Raw genomic sequence first — 22,659 nt, forward strand, 5'->3', positions numbered from 1 at the left:
AGGAACTGCAGGATTCCATACATTGGTGGGTCATAAAAGCGAGACTAAGAGGCATGGACAGGAGTGTGGTGGTTACGGGGGGTCGGGGGTGGGAAGGAGGGAGAGGGGGAGGGGGAGGGGTACAGAGAGAACTGGATGGAGAGTGGCGGAGGACGATCTCTCTTCAGGTGATGGGTATGCAACAGAACTAAATGACAAGATAACCTGGAAATGTTTTCATTGAATGTATGTACCCTGATTTATTGATGTCACCCCATTAAAATAAAAATTTATTTATAAAAACAAAACAAAACTGTGTTATATTTACACAATGGGATACTACACAGCCATAAATAGAAGGAAATATTACCTTTTGCGACAGTGTGAATGGACCCGGAGTTTATTAAGTGAAATAAGTGAGGCAGAGAAAGAAAAATAGCATATGATCTCACCTATATGTGGAATCTAATGAACACAATAAACTGAGGAACAAAACAGAAACAGAGTCAGGGTAACAGGGAACAGCTGTCAGAGGGAAGGGGAGAGAGCATAGGATCAAAGAAGGGGAAGGGAATAGTCAACACATACATATACACATAGCATATATATACAGACAACAGGGTAGCAACAGCCAGAGGGAAAGGGGGGTGGATGCAGGGGGAGGAGGAGCAAAGAGGGAGAAATGGGAGTGTAAAGAGATCTTGTATGGGGCCCGGGGGCACAATGTGGTGTGTGAAGAGTGTTATATTAAGTGGGACACCTGAAACCATATCAATACAATAAATTAAAAATAAAAAATAGCCTGACAAGGTGGTGGCGCAATGGATAAAGTGTCAGACTGGGATGCAGAGGACTCAGTTGGAAACCCCGAGGTTACCAGCTTGAGTGCAGGCTCATCTGGCTTGAGTGCGGGCTCACCAGCTTGAGCGCAGTTGCTTGATTGAGCATGGGATCATAGACATGACCCCATGGTTGCTGGCTTGAGCCCAAGGGTCTCTGGCTTGAAGCCCAAGTCGCTGGCTTGAGGCCATGTTGCTGGCTTGAGCAAGGGGTCACTTGCTCTGCTGTAGCACCCTGGTCAAGGCACATATGAGAAAGCAATCAGTGAATAACTAAGATGCTGCAATGAAGAATTGATGCTTCTCATCTCTCTCTCTTCCTGTCTGTCCTTATCTGTCCCTCTATGTCTCTGTCACAAAATAAATAAATAGAATTTAAAAATTAACACATTTTGAAACTGAAAAAAAAATTGCTTTTAGTTTGTTGTGTCTTGTTAGTATAGAGGTTTAAAAATGTAAAATTAACTTAAATTTTCTTCTTTAATATTCAGTGGCTGAGTTTCTTGTCAGGGGCATACAATAGTCTAAAATACATTTATTGGATGACCTAAACTTGGTTTTATGTTCATATTTGGGCATGTATTACATTCTTTGTGTTTTATGTATTTTAAGGGAAATATTTTTAATACATGTTTTAAAATAATTCATTTTTTAAAATAATTGTTTTCTTTTGAAAATTAAGATTTGGACTTGGATAAAATTTCTGGCAGTAGTTAAGACCAAGAGTGATTTTCATTACAGACCTCATGCTTCTGGAGCTGATCCTTGCTGAGACCAAGGAGACCCAGCCTCTGTGAGCTGGTGACCTGACTTTCCCCCTTCCTGCACATCTCACTCATGGGACTTCCCCAAGTCTTAAATCCTTTATGGAGCAAGACGAGAGTGGGAGAAGGGAAAGGCAGGTGGGTGGATGGAAAAGCATTAATTTATAAGGTGTCTTCGCCTATTTTACTGGTTAAGAAGAGCCTGAAACAAGGACGTGCGTGCAGGTAGTTTCTCTGGAAGGAGTGCGGCCCTGGGGAGAGTAAACTGGGAAGGAGGAAAAGCCAGTGTCAGCACTGCTGTCACGTTGGTCTGCATCTGCAAGGAAGACATAGAGCCAATTGTCAGCATTAAAAAAATAGTACATTTTACTTTAAAACCCTCCATCTGTGTTTATTGAAGAACCATGGATTCCGGTAACTGTGCATCTGTGCTCTGGTGTTGCAATAATTGGCTCAAGTTAATTAATTGTTGCCCTTTGAAAGACTTAAGTGTTCCTTCGTCTGCCATGGTCCCGATCACCTCACCCTCCGTTGCTTCCCAGCACTGAAACTGAGTGCCAGTAGCTGTCACCATCAGCCTTGCTCCCACTTTTATGAAATCTGCCTGAATTAAGATTTGTGTAAGTATAAGAATTTATGGCCCCTGCCTTAATCTGTGGAATAAATGTGTGTTTTCAGAGTAATCTAGAGACACTTAAAGCCATGAGAACAAGAAGACCTTTTGGAGCTGGAATTAGAGATCAGCAGAGAGTGACTCTCATGAAAATGGAAAGCTTAAAAAACACGTGCTAGTATCTGGGGGTGAGGAGGCTTTCTGGAATAAACCCCTCGGTGTTAGTTACGCGCACTCCATCAAATCAGCAGAAGAGCCATGGGCAGTGCCTCCCAAATGTCACACATTTGGCCATTCCTGGGCTTGAGTAAGATTTGATGTAGAGTGCTTAGGCTTTTTTCCCAGATATCCTCATTTGTTGGAGAAAATATGTGTTTATAAATACTCATGCGTTTCATGAAAAAAGTTTTTCTATTCTGATCTTGTTTTATTAATGCTATTTAAATTTTACATTACAGGTGAGTACAAAGCCCCAGTGGCTGCAGACAGCGCCATCATTCCAATTGAGTATAAACCAGGATGATAATGTTCCAGAACCTTTTAGTGTCAAAAATGAACAGACATATGGTAAGAACTTTAATATTTAAATGTAGATTTAAGAAACTTTTATAGAGAAAATAATCATACAACATTTAGCTAAGAGAGTACTGCAATTGTAAAACAAAATTTGTAACAAGTAGAAAAATTTATCTAAAATGTTTTCTTTCAGAAAATGATTGATTCCAGATGTTAGCTATTTTAAGCTGTTGTAAATGTTACAAAAGCCGATATTTTGGGAATCGAGATGTTTACAATAAAACTTTGATTTATTGTAGTCAGAATTTGCCTCTGCACCAAAGATTTGTTGTAAAAGTCTAATAAATAGTAAACATTATTTCAAAATTAGTCATTTTAATATTTTTTATTATTTTGACTCATCAGGTTGATCACGTTAACCATTAACATTTTTTCATCATGGTTCTTTAAATTTTCTGAAATAGTTTTGTATTCTGTTTAATCATAATTTTCATCTTGTTCATCTTAAGGTTTGATGGAAATATAATTTAAATAGTGAGTTTAATAGCATATGATTCAAAATGTAAAATAAATTAAATGAATAATCTAAATAGTCCGTGGTTTTTAGGATGATGACACAAAACAAGAGTAGTTTAACTCCCTGATAGTGAAAGACTACCACTTATACTTATGAGAACTTGAGAACTTGAAGCATGTTGTTTTTTCTTGCAAGGTGCTTTAGCATTTTATTCTAACACTTAAGTGTTGCAGCTTACTTTTTAGATGACTAACTTACACTTTTTAAAAATTTAGCCGAATACATGGAACGCTTTGGGAAAAAAGGCACACTACTACACCAAGTTGACAGTAGTCACGCTGGGCCATCTACTTCCAAATCAAAGAGCATATCTCCGAATAAAGAACGAGAAAACTTTAGAAGCGCTCTTGTTAATGTCATAATGTAAGTTCTCTAAGCTAACCAGTATGTGTTAGATAACCCCTGGAAACGTTTTGTCTAAAAACATAAGAATTCTGTGCATCTCTAAGAATGCCCCAAAGCTTTGTTAGAATGAGGTCAGGGTATAAATAAAAAATGAAAAATTGGACTTAATGCTATGAAGTGTGACCCTTTTAAAAATATTATGAGCTGAAAAGGTACCAAGGTTAATACTTGGTGTTAGCTGAGAGAACAGGCTGTCTAGGAGATCTGGTTGTAGCCCTGGTGGCTAGTAGAAGATTTGGGACAGTGTTTTCCCTCATTTCACTGGCTCAGGTGATGTGATGACTGCTCTGCATTGTGGGTCTCCTTGTGTGGAAAAGGAAGGAACTGGGGTGAAGGACCAGCAGTGTGAGCAGGGCCTGGGCCTGCTGGTCTGAGGCTGGATCTGTGTACGGAGAGCGATAGGATCTGCGTCTGTAGCCCGTCTTGCTCATTTCCTCACAGCTTCCAGCCAGTTGCTCGGTACCCTCTTTCTTTTGTTGTGACCCTCAAGGTGTGCACGCTGCCATCTGTGAACCAGTAGAGGACACATTGCAATGAGTAACTTACCTATCGTCTCCCGTTTAAGTGTTTTCCCTGTGGCACTTTGCTGGCCGGCAGGCCAACTGGAAGGGAGGACAGTGGGTACCATGTGCTTCAAAGGAAAGGGGTTCCATGGGAGTCCTGTGGAGCTGGAGCGTGGGCATGTGCCCCTACTAGAGCGGTTTGGAGTTTGCTTTTGACAGGTGCCACTAAGGTATTTCCAGCTGGACTCACCTATGTCACGTTCTTCGAGTACACACTCTCAGGCCACGCGAACAGTGTAAAGTAAACACTCGAAACCGTGGGCGGTAGGCCTCTGGTTAAAAGTTCTCAGAAGCAACATTTCCTTTACCCAGGGTCCCATGTCCTGGCCAAGACCGATGGTTTTTCTTGACACTGCTCCCGGTGTGTGTCAGTCCTGGCCTACTGTGATTGAGGGCAGAACCCTCAGTCTTCTTCATACAGGGCTCCCATTTGAATTCCCAGTTTCACTCCGGCCACGCAATTACCTCCTGGTGCACCTGAGCAGGCAAGTCCAAGACCACACCCCCCAAGGGCAGCCATTGCCTCGGGATTTTCCTGAAGGCTTTGCCTTGCCATTCCACTTTATTTCCTCTGAGCATAGGAACTTCGTGACACATAGTTCAATGTTTAGAGAATTGTACTGGGAGGTTTTTCAGGTAATCTTTACTACTGTGTTATAAGAAACAGAAATCAACCATGTTATATCATTTTTAAGGTATACCTTTTAGAGTGGACTTACTGAAATTTAATCTAAGAGTTTTTATACCTCAATAGTATATTTATTGCCATTTACAGTGCATAGTTATGGGTAGTTCTTATAGATGTGGGCTTAACTTCTACCAATTTATTTTGTATGTTTGCTTATTTTTTCCCTACATTCTATTGAATTGAATTTTCTCTTTTCTTTATTCCTGTTGACTTAAAAGCTATCAAATATATTTTTTTTCTTTTAGTGGTTCCTTAACATTTAAAACCACATATTATAATTTATTTTTTAAAGTTTAAAATTTATTTTATTCCTGCCTACTCCAAATAGGACAAATAGACCTTGGAATGCTTTAAGTTACCTCTGAACTATCCTTTGCATTTTCCATGTGATTATTGTTTACTTTATTTTTTAAAATTCTCCATACTTTTTTTAAAATTAATTAATTAATTTGTTTTTTACAGAAACAGAGAGTGAGTCAGAGAGAGGGATAGACAGGGACAGACAGACAGGAACGGAGAGAGATGAGAAGCATCAATCATTAGTTTTTCATTGTGCATTGCAACACCTTAGTTGTTCATTGATTGCTTTCTCATACGTGCCTTGACCGCGGGCCTTCAGCAGACCGAGTAACCCCTTGCTGGAGCCAGCAACCTTGGGTTCAAGCTGGTGGGCTTTGCTCAAACCAGATGAGCCCGCGCTCAAGCTGGCGACCTTGGGGTCTCGAACCTGGGTCCTCTGCATCCCAGTCCGACGCTCTATCCACTTCGCCACGGCCTGGTCAGGCACTCTCCATACTTTTTGAAGTTAACATTTACTTAGATTTACTAACATGTTTTCTAATTACTTAGAAAATTTCTATGCAAATAAAGTCTTCACTTCTGGGTTTATTTTTTTATTCCTAAAGCTCATTCCTTAGTAGCTCCTTTAATGAGAATCCGTGGGGTCTAAACTGGAGACTTTCAACTCCGTAAACATCTCTATTTTGTTCTTACTCTTTAATTAATGACTAAGCTGGCTACAGAATTAAAAGTACAATAATTTCCCCCCTGAACATCTGGAAAATGTTAGATTGAAGAATATTAACCATTATTTTTTGGCATGTATTATTTTTTTCTCAACGTGACTAAGGTAGACATGTCAGTTAGATGGAGGAAATATTTTATGATACAGCATCACTGATCTGTAACCACCCAGATCCAGAGCATGATATATTCAATGATAAAGAGGTTAGAACTCTCCCAGAACAACTTATTTTTCCTGGAGATGTGAACTCTGCCTTCGCACCCAGGAGAGTCCCACAAGTAGTCACAAACTGTGGCTCATATCTGGTATAGATTTTAAATTGAATTACAGCTAGAATATCATTGTATTATATGAACACTTAGCCAATAATAAATACAAAAGCATGTGAGCTTCTATGTCACTCAGTGTTAACTTGACTCTCCTTAAAAATCAGAGAAATGATCTTTTGAAAAATGTATCTGTGTCTTCTGCAAAACTACATTTAAAGTCTTTCCATCAGTGCTCTTTCAAATCTCAAATTTATAAATAATTATATATAATTTATGAATAGTGCAAGAATGCTCCTATAACATTTTAGAGAAGAGAGAGTTGACTTTTGAGTAATGATGAAGAATGAGTAAGGCCCATGAAGCAGAATGTGACCTCTGAATTAGGTCTTGTAAACCATTTCCAATATAGAGTAACTGTCTCTCTGTCAATAAAGAGAGAGTATCTGAGAGGAATATGATACCAAACAAATGTGCATACTATTTATAAAATGTTCAACCATTGATATTTTTCTTATGATTTAGCAAAAGACAGTTTTAGCCTTTTTTATATCTACTGATATAAGATTGTTTTTTATAGACATTTAAGTAGTGTGTGTTTATCATTTTCTTAGGCAACAAGATGCTGTCTTAGACTCACCTGCTCCTGATACAAGTACATTTCCCAAACCGACCACTTCTGCAATAGAGAAAGACATCTTGGTAACGGCTATTTCTTTCATGCGTAATTGGAAGTCGAGAAAGCACCTGCATATACTTTCATACTTTTGAGATTAATCTGTGCTCCTCCCTTGTGAAACTGTGAAAGTAGGAGTGAATATGAATTTCCATAATCTTGCTCCGTCTGATTATTGGAGGAAATCATTCTTTCCCTTGTCACCTAAAACCACAATCAAAGACTCCCCAGTTTACCTGCTCCCTTTGGTAAAGCTAGCCTGAGTCTTGTATAGCTTTTAAAAGCTATAAATATAGACTCTAACATTGCTAATGTGAAAAAATACTTTCATGTTTAAATTTTTCCCAATAAGTGATATATTTAAAAAACTAATAGAAATATATTGAAGTTTAATGTCTATAATCAGAAAAATACTATTGTCTTAAAATGAATACTTTGTGCACATAATTAATAGCAGCTGTAAAATAATAGTATGGGATATTACTAGGTCAGTTGGGAATTTTCTAAACATTGTCATATTATATTTCTAAGATTACTGTACAGGGATACTAATGCCACTCACAGCTTTTAAGATCCACTTCTGATTATAGATAATAAAAGAACAAAAGCTAACATATCAAATTCTTACCCATTTATAAAACACTGATCTCTAATTCTGTATAGTCTCTGTTCAGTACATCATATATTTAGTAATATAACTTTAATTTTTATGCAATATTGTGTATATATATACATATATATATATATATATTTTTTTTTTTTTTTGGTATTTTTCTGAAGCTGGAAATGGAGAGAGACAGACAGACTCCCGCATGTGCCCGACCGGGATCCACCCGGCACGCCCACCAGGGGGCGATGCTTTGCCCACCAGGGGGCGATGCTCTGCCCCTCCGGGGCGTCGCTCTGTTGCAACCAGAGCCACTTTAGCGCCTGGGGCAGAGGCCAAGGAGCCATCCCCAGTGCCTGGGCCATCTTTGCTCCAATGGAGCCTCACTGCGGGAGGGGAAGAGAGAGAGAGGAAGGAGAGGGGGAGGGGTGGAGAAGCAGATGGGCGCTTCTCCTGTGTGCCCTGGCCGGGAATCAAACCCGGGACCTCTGCACGCCAGGCCGATGCTCTACCACTGAGCCAACCGGCCAGGGCTATATATATATATTTTAATTTAGGCAGTCTCAAGTAATGCCTACATGGATTGCACGAAATACTTTTTTCATATTTGAAAATAGTTGGTCCTCCTAAAGCTACTTTTGCTCTGTTTAATGTTTGAATAGCACACTTCTTCTTTAATAGTACTAAATCCATCTACATCTTGGTTCTCCTTTTGTAGAGATATTACTATTATATTCACCACGGAATAGATACAGACCACATAGCCCCCATGGAAGATTCTTGGCTGGAGCATGTATTGGATTTAGTCCCTCATCATCTGAAAGTCCTCACTACCAGCATACTTGCATTATCTGATGAAATGAGAGAAGATTATCTTCTTAGTGTAAAAAAGTCCATAGGTAAACCAGTATTTCTCTTTGCTTTCTAATTTCAACACCTCATTAAAGATAATTTTAATTGAAAGTTAATACCTATACTTGTGACTCGTTTATTATATTTATCATGCTATTTCCTATATTCCTGTTACATTGTTTAATATCTTAGGCAAGTTTAATTAATAAAGTACAGCAAAAAAAATTTTAAAAACACAATCTTTCTATCTCTATGGATATATCCCTTCAACAAAGGACAAACTGAAGAAAAGTATAAAATGTTAATTATTTTATTAACATGAATAGTACTGATATCATAAAATAGAGTGTGATTAATTACATTATTGTTGCTGTGGACCAGGGATTGGCAACCTGTAGCTCACAGACTCAATCGGGACCACTGCCTATTTTTTGTAAATAAAATTTTTCTGGAGCATAACTACACACATTCATCTGTGTATTGTCTATGACTGCTTTTGAGCTATAAGAACAGAGTTGAGTAGTTGTAACAGAGACCTTATGGCTCACAAAGTTGAAAATATTTACAGTCTGGCCCTTTACATGAAAAGTGTGTTGACTTGCAGTGTAGACCAGTAGATTAAGATTGACTAATCATCAGAATTATTTTAAAAGTACTGATTATTGGACCTATCTGAATTAAAATCTCTGGAGACTCGACCTTCCAATCTATACTTTTAAAAAAGGTTCTCCAGTTGGCTAATTGTGGTATAACTGATGCTATGCTCAAGTTGCAGATGTTGTAATGCTTTGGGGAGGAAGGCATTCATTGCATTTAAGACTTCTACGGAGTGTCCTGGTAATATAAAAATAAAGAACCAAACTCTTGCCCCCCAAATGTTCATAGTGTAATAAGGGAGATGGGAAAGTCACTAAATTATCATATACAAGGTAGAGTCGTAAGTGCAATAAGGCGGGAGATAGAGGACGTGCTCCAGGGAGAAGGAGTGGTGCTGCCTTGTTAAGAGGGACTCTGGGAGCACCTGACTTGAGTCATGAAGAATGAGGAACAGTGTGCTGGGGGCAAGCGTGGCCTAGGAGATCACGTGGACAATGGCTGATTTACGTGAAAGGCTCTTTGAGGCTTGGGAGCAGTTCTGATGGCCAAAGCATAGGGTGCATTTTGGGAGAGCAACAGGATTTAATGGGCTTTATTTATCTTTTTAAAGTATTGGACGGTAAGGGAGAAACACTGAAGGACTTTAAGCAGAGGGGAATAACATATTTGCCTTTTAGAAAATGCACCTTGAAAGACAGGCAGGAAAATTAGAATTAACTGTGAATTAAAGACCATAGAAGGCAGAAGCAGAAGAAACTCACTTTACTGATTTTATAACAAGATTGTGTTATGCTCTTAAGCAATTTAAAAGAGAACAAGAAGGCAATATATATATTATTTTCTGTGAAAGGAAACTGATTCTACTCTGTACTGTTGACCTTCAATTCATTAAGAACTACTTTTTGTGGAATACATATAAAGGAAAATGTAATATTAAAAGCTATTATCATTTTCAAATGAAAGAACAGGCACATTGAAAAGAAACATATACTCTGAAAGACAGACAGACATAGATTTTTCTCGTAAATTTTATTTCCTTGTATTCATAAGTATAGAAACCTACTGTAATTATATAAGGTGATTGATCAGAACTTTTCTATTTTCTTTCAGTTGATTTTGTTTTAAAAGATCCTAGAGAAAAAGATGATGATAAAAAGGCAGATGAACTTCCACCCCATCGTGCTGAGTAAGCAACCAAGTTTCTCTAAGAATATTGATTATATACATATGAGCATTTCTGTGTATGAGTATATATTTATACACTGGTATTATTTTCTCATATATTTGTTTACCATTTATATACTTTATATATACAACTGGTTGTTCTTACTATCTTTACTTATTTATATATTTAAGCCCTAACATGTTACTTTACAAATTGATGGATAGGAGGGTAGACAGATAGACATATGGACAGATGGACAAGTAGGTGGTTAAAAGATAAATAACCTGCTAAAAGAACTTCATACAGATCTTTGTATATACATGGTTATAAGCACAGACTACAGATATAATAGGGATTTATATATATATATATATAAATTAATACATAGAATGTATTACTCTGTGCCTAATGTATTATGCCACTTACTGCGTACTTTTATATATATAAAAGCTTGATGGCAATTTGAATGCCCGAAAACATATTGGGAAGGTTGCAGAAAAATATATAGGATATATTTTAATTTATTACATAGATTAAGCAATGTAACATATAATGGGAAAATCCACTTACTATATATTTTTCCTAAAATAATCAACATTAGGAATAAATCTCTTAAATAGCTTGAAGAATAGAATTTGTATTTATATGATTCAGTTTTACTTTGTTTCTTTCATATAACTTAAAAGTGCCACAAATTGTTTCTCTACTGACAAAAAAATGTCTTGTAGCCATTTCCAGCATGTCATCTATAGAGAACAGCGTTTCTCCTAGAGATAGATAAAAATTATCCTTTGTAATTGTAAAGGTAGTATGGCCACAACTGAAAAATGAAATTAAAGTTACTATATAAGAAAACAAGACTAGGTAATTAAAATCAATGAGTAAAAAATCACAAGCATAAAATATAAATCTTTAAATATACTTGAAGAGATGAAGACAGCACATCATTAATATATAAAAGATGATTATTCAAGTCATAGGAGTTACAGAATAAATGTCTTTAAGAATTTTAGTGGAGTGACGTCACAGAAATGGCACCGTGAGCAGCGCGTCCGACAGATCTCCCCAAAATCACAACAAATTTATCAACTAGAAACAGAAAAATTTATGCTCGGAGCACTCCGGAGTTCCACACAAACTGAAAGCGAAAGGACTGTTATCACTTGAATCTGAGAGACAAGGGTGTGGAGGAAGCTAACTACCACAGGGATATTCATTCAAGCCGCGGAGGGAGTGCGCCTGTGGTGAGTCGGCCCACACTCGGGAGCGGCGAGCAGCCGCCAGCGCGCGCCTGGTGCTGCGGTCCAGTTGCAGAGCGAGCACCGCTAATGTTCCCAGCGGCCCGCGCACTGCGAGTGAGAGTCCCCAGCCACCAGTGCCCGGAGCACCCCATTCGCGCGTGTGCCCGGGCATCCCACGCACCCAGAGCGCCCTACTGGCCTGCACACCCAGGGTACCCCATTATCCTGCGTCCGGTGCGCCCCAGCCGCCAGCGGCGGGGCGAGCGGGAGAGTCGCCAGGGCGGTCTTCCCTACTTGGGAGATTCTCTCCGTGGGCGGGGCACCTCACCCAGCCATTCAAGCTAACAATCAAGCGTTGGGAGAGGGGCGCGCAGGCAGCCTGAAATACCTTCGGGAGCACAGCTGCGGACCCAATCACTGAAATTAGCTTAACCCACGAAATCTGCGCACCCACAGGGCTCTAATTGATAAGATCTCTCTCAGTTCAGCGATTCAAGACAAGAGGCGTGATATTTTTTAGTGCCTCTCACTAAAGGGGCGGGGGCAACTTCTGATTGACAGAGCCTCCATATTCAGGGATAAACGCTAACAAGAGGGACTTGGCAGATAATAAGATCTATACTACACTAGTCGCAAGCAGAGACTAGTGCCTCTTCTTCCCAGCCAAAACAGGCTACAAAGTGTGGAAAGCCTGGGTTGAGTGGTCCAACTGAATGCTAGGCGCTGAACAGTCACCTTGACAACAATTGACTCCCACCCCCGCCTGATTACACTGGAGGCTCTGACTGCCAGAGCCTTTCCCAAAGCCTTGCGCTGAGTGGGGATTTCCTAGCTCTTTGAGCCTCTTACTCCCCAGGCAGAAGCAGTAGCAGCCTTATAGCTGGATCACCAGGCTGCTAATTCAGGAAGGGGGGACTAGGAGAGAGACTCCAGGAAAGCAAACTCTCTCATCGTTGGACCCTGCAAATGCCAACAAGCCTTGACTACCAGCAAGACTAAAGCCAATTATATGACATTGTCATAGAATCCCATCAACTGCAAATCCCTACCTAAGTGTGACACAGGGGCAGAGCCTGGGGTACAGAGTTACCGACCAGGAAGAGGGAGAGAAAAGAAAAAGGAAGAAGTTAACCTCTCAAAATCAAGAAAAATCCACAGACTTTACAACTTGTTCCACTAATTTTTTGTTGTTGTTTGTTTCTTCTATCTTATTGCCTTTATTATTATTATTTCTATTTCCTCCACCTCGGTCCTTTTATTCTATGCCCATCTTCTGCTTCCCTTTTCTTGAACTACACTACCCATGAGTGTTACATTTTATTTCTTTTCTTCATCCTCACCCTCATTTAAGGTTATACTCCAAAACACTTAACTCTCACTCTCTCCTCTTTTGTTTTTTTTTTGTTTTGCTTTATTTTGGTTTTTTCTCTTCCTTTTTTTTTCTTCCTTCGTTTTTCTCTTTTTCTTATTTTTTCCTTTCTATTCATTTTTTCTTTTCTCATTTTACTTTTCCTCCCATTTATTTATATTTTTATTTTTTTAATAAATTTTTATTAATGGTAATGGGATGACATTAATAAATCAGGGTACATATATTCAAAGAAAACATGTCTAGGTTATTTTGTCATCAAATTATGTTGCAAACCCCTCGCCCAAAGTCAGATTGTACTCCGTCACCCTCTATCTAGTTCTCTGTGCCCCTCCCCCTCCCCCTAACTCTCTCCCTCCCTCCATCCCATGTCCTCCCTCCCCCCCCACCCTTGGTAACCACCACACTCTTGTCCATGTCTCTTAGTCTCATTTTTATGTTCCACCAATGTATGGAATCATGTAGTTCTTGTTTTTTTCTGATTTGCTTATTTCACTCCTTATAATGTTATCAAGATCCCACCATTTTGCTGTAAATGATCTGATGTCATCATTTCTTATGGCTGAGTAGTATTCCATAGTGTATATGTGCCACATCTTCTTTATCCAGTCTTCTATTGAAGGGCTTTTTGGTTGTTTCCATGTCTTGGCCACTGTGAACAGTGCTGCAATGAACATGGGGCTACATGTGTCTTCACGTATCAATGTTTCTGAGTTTTTGGGGTATATACCCAGTAGAGGGATTGCTGGGTCATAAGGTAGTTCTATTTGCAGTTTTTTGAGGAACCACCATACTTTCCTCCATAATGGTTGTACTACTTTACAGTCCCACCAACAGTGAATGAGGGTTCCTTTTTCTCCACAGCCTCTCCAACATTTGCTATTACCCGTCTTGTTGATAATAGCTAATCTAACAGGAGTGAGGTGGTATCTCATTGTAGTTTTGATTTGCATTTCTCTAATAACTAATGAAGTTGAGCATCTTTTCATATATCTGTTGGCCATTTGTATCTCTTCCTGGGAGAAGTGTCTGTTCATGTCCTCTTCCCATTTTTTTATTGGATTGTTTGTTTGTTTGTTGTTGAGTTTTATGAGTTCTTTGTAAATTTTGGATATTAGGCCCTTATCTGAGCTGTCGTTTGAAAATATCAGTTCCCACATAGTTGGCTGTCTGTTTATTTTGATATCAGTTTCTCTTGCTGAGCAAAAACTTTTTATTCTGATGTAGTCCCATTCATTTATCTTTGCCTTCACTTCTCTTGCCATTGGAGTCAAGTTCATAAAATGTTCTTTAAAACCCAGGTCCATGATTTTAGTACCTATGTCTTCTTCTATGTACTTTATTGTTTCAGGTCTTATATTTAGGTCTTTGATCCATTTTGAATTAATTTTAGTACACGGGGACAGGCTGTAGTCGAGTTTCATTCTTTTGCATGTGGCTTTCCAGTTTTCCCAACACCATTTGTTGAAGAGGCTTTCTTTTCTCCATTGTGTGTTGTTGGCCCCTTTATCAAAGATTATTTGACCATATATATGTGGTTTTATTTCTGGGCTTTCTATTCTGTTCCATTGGTCTGAGTGTCTATTTTTTTGCCAATACCATGCTGTTTTGATTATCGTGGTCCTATAATATAGTTTAAAGTCAGGTATTGTAATGCCCCCAGCTTCATTCTTTTTCCTTAGGATTGTTTTGGCTATTCGGGGTTTTTTATAGTTCCATATAAATCTGATGATTTTTTGTTCCATTTCTTTAAAAAATCTCATAGGGATTTTGATGGGAATTGCATTAAATTTGTATATTGCTTTGGGTAATATGGCCATTTTGATTATATTTATTCTTCCTATCCAAGAACAAGGAATATTTTTCCATCTCATTGTATCTTTTTCGATTTCCCTTAACAATGCTTTGTAATTTTCATTATATAGGTCCTTTACATTCTGTGTTATGTTTATTCCTAGGTATTTTATTTTTTTTGTTGCAATCGTGAAGGGGATTATTTTTTTGAGTTCGTTTTCTAATATTTCATTGTTGGCATATAGAAAGGCTATGGACTTTTGTATGTTAATTTTGTATCCTGCGACCTTACTGTATTGGTTTATTGTTTCTAATAATCTTTTTGTGGAGTCCTTCGGGTTTTCGATGTATAGGATCATATCATCAGCAAAAAGTGATACCTTTACTTCTTCTTTTCCGATATGGATGCCTTTTATTTCTTTGTCTTGTCTGATTGCTCTGGCCAGAACTTCTAGCACCACGTTGAATAAGAGTGGAGAGAGTGGACAACCCTGTCTTGTTCCTGATTTAAGGTAGAAAGTCCTCAGTTTTATGCCGTTTAATAGGATGTTGGCTGATGGTTTATCATATATGGCCTTTATCATGTTGAGATATTTTCCTTCTATACCCATTTTGTTGAGAGTCTTAAACATAAAATTGTGTTGTATTTTATCAAAAGCCTTTTCTGCATCTATTGATAAGATCATGTGGTTTTTGTTCTTTGTTTTGTTGATATGGTGTATTACGTTAACCGTTTTGCGTATGTTGAACCATCCTTGAGATTCTGGGATGAATCCCACTTGATCATGATGTATTATTATTTTAATATGTTGTTGTATTCGGTTTGCCAGTATTTTGTTTAGTATTTTAGCATCTGTATTCATTAGAGATATTGGTCTGTAGTTTTCTTTCTTTGTGCCATCCTTGCCAGGTTTTGGTATGAGGGTTATGTTGGCCTCATAAAATGTGTTTGGAAGTATTGCTTCTTCTTCAATTTTTTGGAAGACTTTGAGTAGAATAGGAACCAAGTCTTCTTTGAATGTTTGATAGAATTCACTAGTATAACCGTCTGGGCCTGGACTTTTATTTTTGGGGAGATTTTTAATAGTTTTTTCTATTTCCTCCCTGCTGATTGGTCTGTTTAGGCATTCTGCTTCTTCATGACTCAGTCTAGGAAGGTTGTATTGTTCTAGGAATTTATCCATTTCTTCTAGATTGTTGTATTTGGTGGCATATAATTTTTCATAGTATTCTACAATAATTCTTTGTATTTCTATGTTGTCTGTGGTGATCTCTCCTCTTTCATTTTGGATTTTATTTATTTGAGTCCTGTGTCTTTTTTCCTTGGTGAGTCTTGCCAAGGGTTTGTCAATTTTGTTGATCTTTTCAAAGAACCAGCTCCTTGTTTTATTGATTTTTTCTATAGTTTTTCTGTTCTCTATTTCATTTATTTCTGCTCTGATTTTTATTATCTCCTTTCTTCGGCTGGTTTTGGGTTGTCTTTGTTCTTTTTTTTCTAGTTCCTTAAGGTGTGAAGTTAAGTGGTTTACTTCGGCTCTCTCTTGTTTGTTCATATATGCCTGAAGTGATATGAACTTTCCTCTTATTACTGCTTTTGCTGCATCCCAGAGATTCTCATATGTGTATTTTCATTTTCATTTGTCTGTATATATCTTTTGATTTCTGCGCTTATTTCTTCTTTGACCCATTCATTTTTTAGAAGTATGTTGTTTAGTTTCCACATTTTTGTGGGTTTTTCCCCCTCTTTTTTGCAGTTGAATTCTAGTTTCAAGGCTTTATGATCAGAAAATATGCTTGGTACAATTTCAATTTTTCTAAATTTGCTGATATTGTCTTTGTGGCCCAACATATGGTCAATTCTTGACAATGATCCATGTACACTAGAGAAAAATGTATACTCTGTCGCTTTGGGATGAAGTGTCCTGTAGATGTCTATCATATCCAGGTGTTGTAGTATTTCATTTAAGGCCACTATATCTTTATTGATTCTCTGTTTGGATGACCGATCTAGAGCCGTCAGCGGTGTATTGAGGTCTCCAAGTATGATTGTATTTTTGTTAGTTTTTGTTTTAAGGTCAATAAGTAGCTGTCTTATATATTTTGGTGCTCCTTGGTTTGGTGCATATATATTAAGGATTGTTATGTCTTCTTGATTCAACTTCCCCTTAATCATTATGAAATGACCATTTTTGTCTCTGAGTACTTTTTCTGTCTTGTAGTCAGCATTATTAGATATGAGTATTGCTACGCCTGCTTTTTTTGGGTGTTGTTTGCTTGGAGTATTGTTTTCCAGCCTTTCACTTTGAATTTGTTTTTATCCTTGTTGCTTAGATGTGTTTCTTGTAGGCAGCATATAGTTGGATTTTCTTTTTTAATCCATTCTGCTACTCTGTGTCTTTTTATTGGTAAGTTTAATCCATTTACATTGACACTTGTGGATTCCCTACTGCCATTTTATAAATTGCTTTCTGTTAGTTTTGTATCTAGTTTGATTGTTCTCTTTTGTTTTTCTATCATTTGTTTTTGTTTGTTTGTGTTCCATACTTCTTTCCTCTGTTGCTACCTTTTTTAAGTCAAGTGTTTTTGTGGTGGTTTTTTCAAGGGTGGTTACCATTAAGTAATGAAAAGGGTACCTACCATATTCATTGTAGTACCCTATCTTATGAGTATTTCTGCACTTCATCATCCTTTGCTACTGTTAATCTCCATCCTCTCCCCCCTTTTTTTCCTTTGTTGTCACAGTTGAAGTTTGGTTTTATTGTGTTCTTGGTGGAGCTGTTACTTGTGGTGTTGTTTTCTTTTGTTCTTTGAATCTGGTTGGAAAACCCCCTTTAGTATTTCCTGGAGTGGGGGCTTTCTGCTGATAAATTCTCTCATCTTTTCTGTATTTGTGAATGTTTTTATATCTCCTTCGTACTTGAAGGATAGCTTTGATGGGTATAGTATTCTTGGCTGAAAGTTCCTCTCTTTCAGGGCTTTCAATATTGGGGTCCACTCTCTTCTAGCTTGTAGAGTTTCTGCTGAGAAATCTGATGATAATATAATAGGCCTTCTTTTATATGTTGTACTCTTCTTTTCCCTGGCTGCCTTGAGAATTTTTTCTTTGTCATTGGTTTGTGTCATCTTTATTATGATGTGCCTTGGAGTGGGTATGTTGGGGTTAAGAAAACTTGGTGTTCTGTTTGCTTCTTGAATTTGAGGCTTTAGTTCCTTCCACAGGCTTGGGAAGTTCTCGTCTATTATTTGTTTGAGTATATTCTCCATTCCATTTTCTTTCTCTTCTCCCTCTGATATACCTATTATTCTTATGTTATTCTTTCTGATGGAGTCAGACAATTCCTGTAGGGCTTTCTCATTTTTTATTATTTTTGAGTCTCTTTCTTCTTCTCTCTGTTGTGCCTCAAGTTGTTTGTCTTCTATTTCACTAATCCTATCTTCTATCTGGGCTGTTCTGTTAGCTAAGCTTGTTACCTCGTTTTTCAGCTTGTGAATTGAGTTTTTCATTTCTGTTTGATTTGTTTTTATAGTTTCAATTTCCTTGGTAATATATTCTTTGTGTTCATTGAGTTGTTTTCTGATCTCCCTATATTGCCTTTCTGTGTTTTCTTGTATATCTCTGAGTATTTTTTAAGATTTCTATTTTAAATTCTCTGTCATTTAGCTCCAAGGCTTCCAATATGTTAAGTCTTTTCTCCATAGATTTTTCCACATCTATTTGTGTTACCTCTCTTTCTTTTGTATCTATAATATTCGATTTCCTCTTCCTTATCGGCATCTGAGGGTGGTCTTGTTGATAGCACTAATTAGAATTAATAAAGAGTAAAAAGTAAAAAAAAAGGGTAAAACACCCCACAAAAAAAAAACAGTAATAATTTATTATTTCCCCCTTTTTTTCTCTCTTCTCTTTCCCTCCTCTCCCCTCCTCAGGGAAATATCATGACTATAATGCAGGGCCTGATTTGGGGTGAAGAGTTCAAGGGGCAAAAAAAAGGGAGTAGGGACCTACTAAATGCAAAAAAAAAAAAAAAAGGAAGAAAATCTTAGACAAGCATAAGATGATTTGCTTGTAAGTGATGGTCAACTAAGAGATATAATGAGAGGGATAAGAGGGAATCAGAAAAAAGGACCAAAAAAGAATAATAAAGAAGAAAAAATAAAAATAATAAGTAAAAATCTGTTGTATTAAGTGGAGCGAAGACTAAATACAATGGAGACCTTGGGTTGGGAGGACCCAAAATGCCACAAAAATAAACAAACAAGAGAAAAAAAAATAAAAACAAAAGCAAAAAAGAGAAATAAAGCCAAAAAAAAGCCTTGAGTCCCAAATTAACTAATTTGTTCGTGATTGAGGATTATATGGGAGGAAAGTAAAATGAGAAAAGAAAAAACGAATAGAAAGGAAAAGATAAGAAGAAGAGAAAAATGAAGGAAGAAATAAAATAGGAGGAGAAAAAAACAAAATAAAGCAAGACAAAAAAACAAAAACAAAAATAAAACCAAAAGAGGAGAGAGTGAGAGTTAAGTGTTTTGGAGTATAACCTTAAAGGAGGGTGAGGATGAAGAAGAAAAATAAAATGCAACACTCATGGGTAGTGTAGTTCAAGAAAGGGGAAGCATAAGATGGGCAGAGAATAGAAGGACCGAGGTGGAGGAAATAAAGGCAAAAAGATAGAAGAAACAAACAACAACAACAACAAAAAATTAGTGGATCAAGTTGTAAAGTCTGTGGGTTTTTCTTGATTTTGAGAGGTTAATTTCTTCCTTTTTCTTTTCTCTCCCTCTTCCTAGTCGGTGACTCTGTACCCCAGGCTCTGCCCCTGTGTCACTCTTAGGTAGGGATTTGCAGTTGATGGGATTCTATGGCAATGTCATATAATTGGCTTTATTCTTGCTGGAAGTAAAGGCTTGTTGGCGTTTGCAGGGTCCAACAATGAGAGAGTTTGCTTTCCTGGATTCTCTCTCCTAGTCCCCCCTTTCTGAATTAGCAGCTTGGTGATCCAGCTATAAGGCTGCAACTGCTTCTGCCTGGGGAGTAAGAGGCTCAAAGAGCTGGGAAATCCCCACTCTATCCCCACTCAGTGCAAGGCTTTGGGAAAGGCTCTGAGAGTCAGGGCCTCCAGTGTAATCAGGCGGGGGTGGGAGTCAATTGTTGTCAAGGTGACTGTTCAGCGCCTATCATTTAGTTGGACCTCTCAACCCAGGCTTTCCACACTTTGTAGCCTGTTTTTGCAGGGAAGAAGAGGCACTAGTCTCTGCTTACGACTAGTGTAGTATAGACCTTATTATCTGCCAAGTCCTTCTTGTTAGCGTTTATCCCTGAATATGGAGGCTCTATCAATCAGAAGTTGCCCCCGCCCCTTTAGCGAGAGGCACTAAAAAATATCATGCCTCTTGTCTTGGATCGCTGAACTGAGAGAGATCTTATCAATTAGAACCGAGGGTGCGCAGATTTTATGGGTTAAGCTAATTTCAGTGATTGGGTCGCAGCTATGCTTCTGAAGGTATTTTAGGCTGCCTGCGCACGCCCCTCCCCCAACGCTTGATTGTTAGCTTGAATGGCTGGGTGAGGTGCCCCGCCCACTTAGAGAATCTCCCAAGCCTCTCCCGCTCACCCCGCCGCTGGCGGCTGGACCGCACCAGGCGCAGGATAATGGAGCCCCCTGGGTGTGCGGGCCAGCAGGGCGCCCTGGGCGCATGAAATGCCCAAGGCACGCGCGCGAATGGGGCGCTCCGGGCACCGGTGGCCAGCGACCCCCACTCGCAGTGTACGGGCCGCTGGGAACGTCAGCGGTGCTCAACCGGACCGGGCGCGCGCACGGCAGCTCGTGTCGGCCGCTCACGGCGGCTCGCGGTTCCCAAGTATATGGGCTGACTCACCGCAGGCGCACTCCCTCGCGGCTTGAATGAGCGTCGCTGCTGCGGTAGCTTCCTCCACACCCTCGTCTCTCAGATTCAAGTGATAACAGTCCTTTTGCTTTCAGTTTGTGTGGAACTCCGGAATGCTCTGAGGATAAATTTTTCTGTTTCTAGTTGATAAATTTGTTGTGATTTAGGGGAGAGCTGTCGGACGCGCTTCTCACGGCGCCATTTCCGTGACGTCACTCTTCCTCCCATTTAATCCTCAATCACGAACAAATTAGTTAATTTGGGGCTCAAGGTTTTTTTTTGGTTTTATTTTTCTTTTTCGCTTTTGTTTTTGTTTTTGTTTGTTTGTTTATTTCTGTGGCATTTTGGGTACTTTTTACATTGTTTTTTAACTCACTAGCATTCCTCCCAACCCAAGGTCTCCATTGTATTTAGTCTTCGCTTCACTTAATACAACAGATTTTTACTTATTATTTTAATTTTTTTCTTCTTTATTATTCTTTTTTTTCTCCTTTTTTCTGGTTCCCTCTTATCCCTCTCATTATATCTCTTAGTCGACCATCACTTACAAGCAAATCATCTTATGCTTGTCTAAGATTTTCTTCTTCTTTTTTTTTTTTTTGCATTTAGTAGGTCCCTACTCCCTTTTTTTGCCCCTTGAACTCTTCACCCCAAATCAGGCCCTTCATTATAGGCAGTTTTTGTTCATTTAGCATAATATAATTCACAGGTCATCACGATATTTCCCTGAGGAGGGGAGAGGAGGGGAAGAGAAGAAAGAAAAAAGGGGGAAATAATAAATTATTACTGTTTTTTTTTTGTGGGGTGTTTTACCTTTTTTTTTTTTTTTACTTTTTACTCTTTATTAATTCTAATTAGTGCTATCAACAAGACCACCCTCAGATGCCAATAAGAAAGAGGAAATCGAATATTATGGATACAAAAGAAAGAGAGGTAACACAAATAGATGTGGAAAAATCTATGGAAAAAAGACTTAACATATTGGAAGCCTTGGAGCTAAATGACAGAGAATTTAAAATAGAAATCTTAAAAATAATACTCAGAGATATACAAGAAAACACAGAAAGGCAATTTAGGGAGATCAGAAAACAACTCAATGAACACAAAGAATATATTACCAAGGAAATTGAAACTATAAAAACAAATCAAACAGAAATGAAAAACTCAATTCACGAGCTGAAAAACGAGGTAACAAGCTTAGCTAATAGAACATCCCAGAGAGAAGATAGGATTAGTGAAATAGAAGACAAACAACTTGAGGCACAACAGAGAGAAAAAGAAAGAGATTCAAAAATAATAAAAAATGAGAAAGCCCTACAGGAATTGTCTGACTCCATCAGAAAGAATAACATAAGAATAATAGGTATATCAGAGGGAGAAGAGAAAGAAAATGGAATGGAGAATATACTCAAACAAATAATAGACGAGAACTTCCCAAGCCTGTGGAAAGAACTAAAGCCTCAAATTCAAGAAGCAAACAGAACACCGAGTTTTCTTAACCCCAACAAACCCACGCCAAGGCACATCATAATAAAGATGACACAAACCAATGACAAAGAAAAAATTCTCAAGGCAGCCAGGGAAAAGAAGAGTACAACATATAAAAGAAGGCCTATTATATTATCATCAGATTTCTCAGCAGAAACTCTACAAGCTAGAAGAGAGTGGACCCCAATATTGAAAGCCCTGAAAGAGAGGAACTTTCAGCCAAGAATACTATACCCATCAAAGCTATCCTTCAAGTACGAAGGAGATATAAAAACATTCACAAATACAGAAAAGATGAGAGAATTTATCAGCAGAAAGCCCCCACTCCAGGAAATACTAAAGGGGGTTTTCCAACCAGATTCAAAGAACAAAAGAAAACAACACCACAAGTAACAGCTCCACCAAGAACACAATAAAACCAAACTTCAACTGTGACAACAAAGGAAAAAAAGGGGGGAGAGGATGGAGATTAACAGTAGCAAAGGATGATGAAGTGCAGAAATACTCATAAGATAGGGTACTACAATGAATATGGTAGGTACCCTTTTCATTACTTAATGGTAACCACCCTTGAAAAAACCACCACAAAAACACTTGACTTAAAAAAGGTAGCAACAGAGGAAAGAAGTATGGAACACAAACAAACAAAAACAAATGATAAAACAAAAGAGAACAATCAAACTAGATACAAAACTAACAGAAAGCAATTTATAAAATGGCAGTAGGGAATCCACAAGTGTCAATGTAAAT

General features: G+C 38.2%; 1 protein-coding gene across 1 annotated transcript in view; it reads left to right on the forward strand.

The window, feature by feature from the left end:
* Positions 1-22,659, forward strand: part of LOC136338635 (dynein axonemal heavy chain 7) — a 290,684-nt gene that overhangs the window by 24,896 nt on the left and 243,129 nt on the right. Inside the window, exons 4-8 of the mRNA XM_066281198.1 lie at positions 2,654-2,762; positions 3,504-3,651; positions 6,849-6,936; positions 8,236-8,416; positions 10,077-10,152. Of these exons, the coding sequence (XP_066137295.1) occupies positions 2,654-2,762; positions 3,504-3,651; positions 6,849-6,936; positions 8,236-8,416; positions 10,077-10,152 (602 nt within the window). The remainder of the gene's footprint in view (positions 1-2,653; positions 2,763-3,503; positions 3,652-6,848; positions 6,937-8,235; positions 8,417-10,076; positions 10,153-22,659) is intronic.

Source organism: Saccopteryx bilineata, chromosome 5 (assembly GCF_036850765.1).
Source record: "Saccopteryx bilineata isolate mSacBil1 chromosome 5, mSacBil1_pri_phased_curated, whole genome shotgun sequence".
NCBI lineage: Eukaryota > Metazoa > Chordata > Mammalia > Chiroptera > Emballonuridae > Saccopteryx > Saccopteryx bilineata.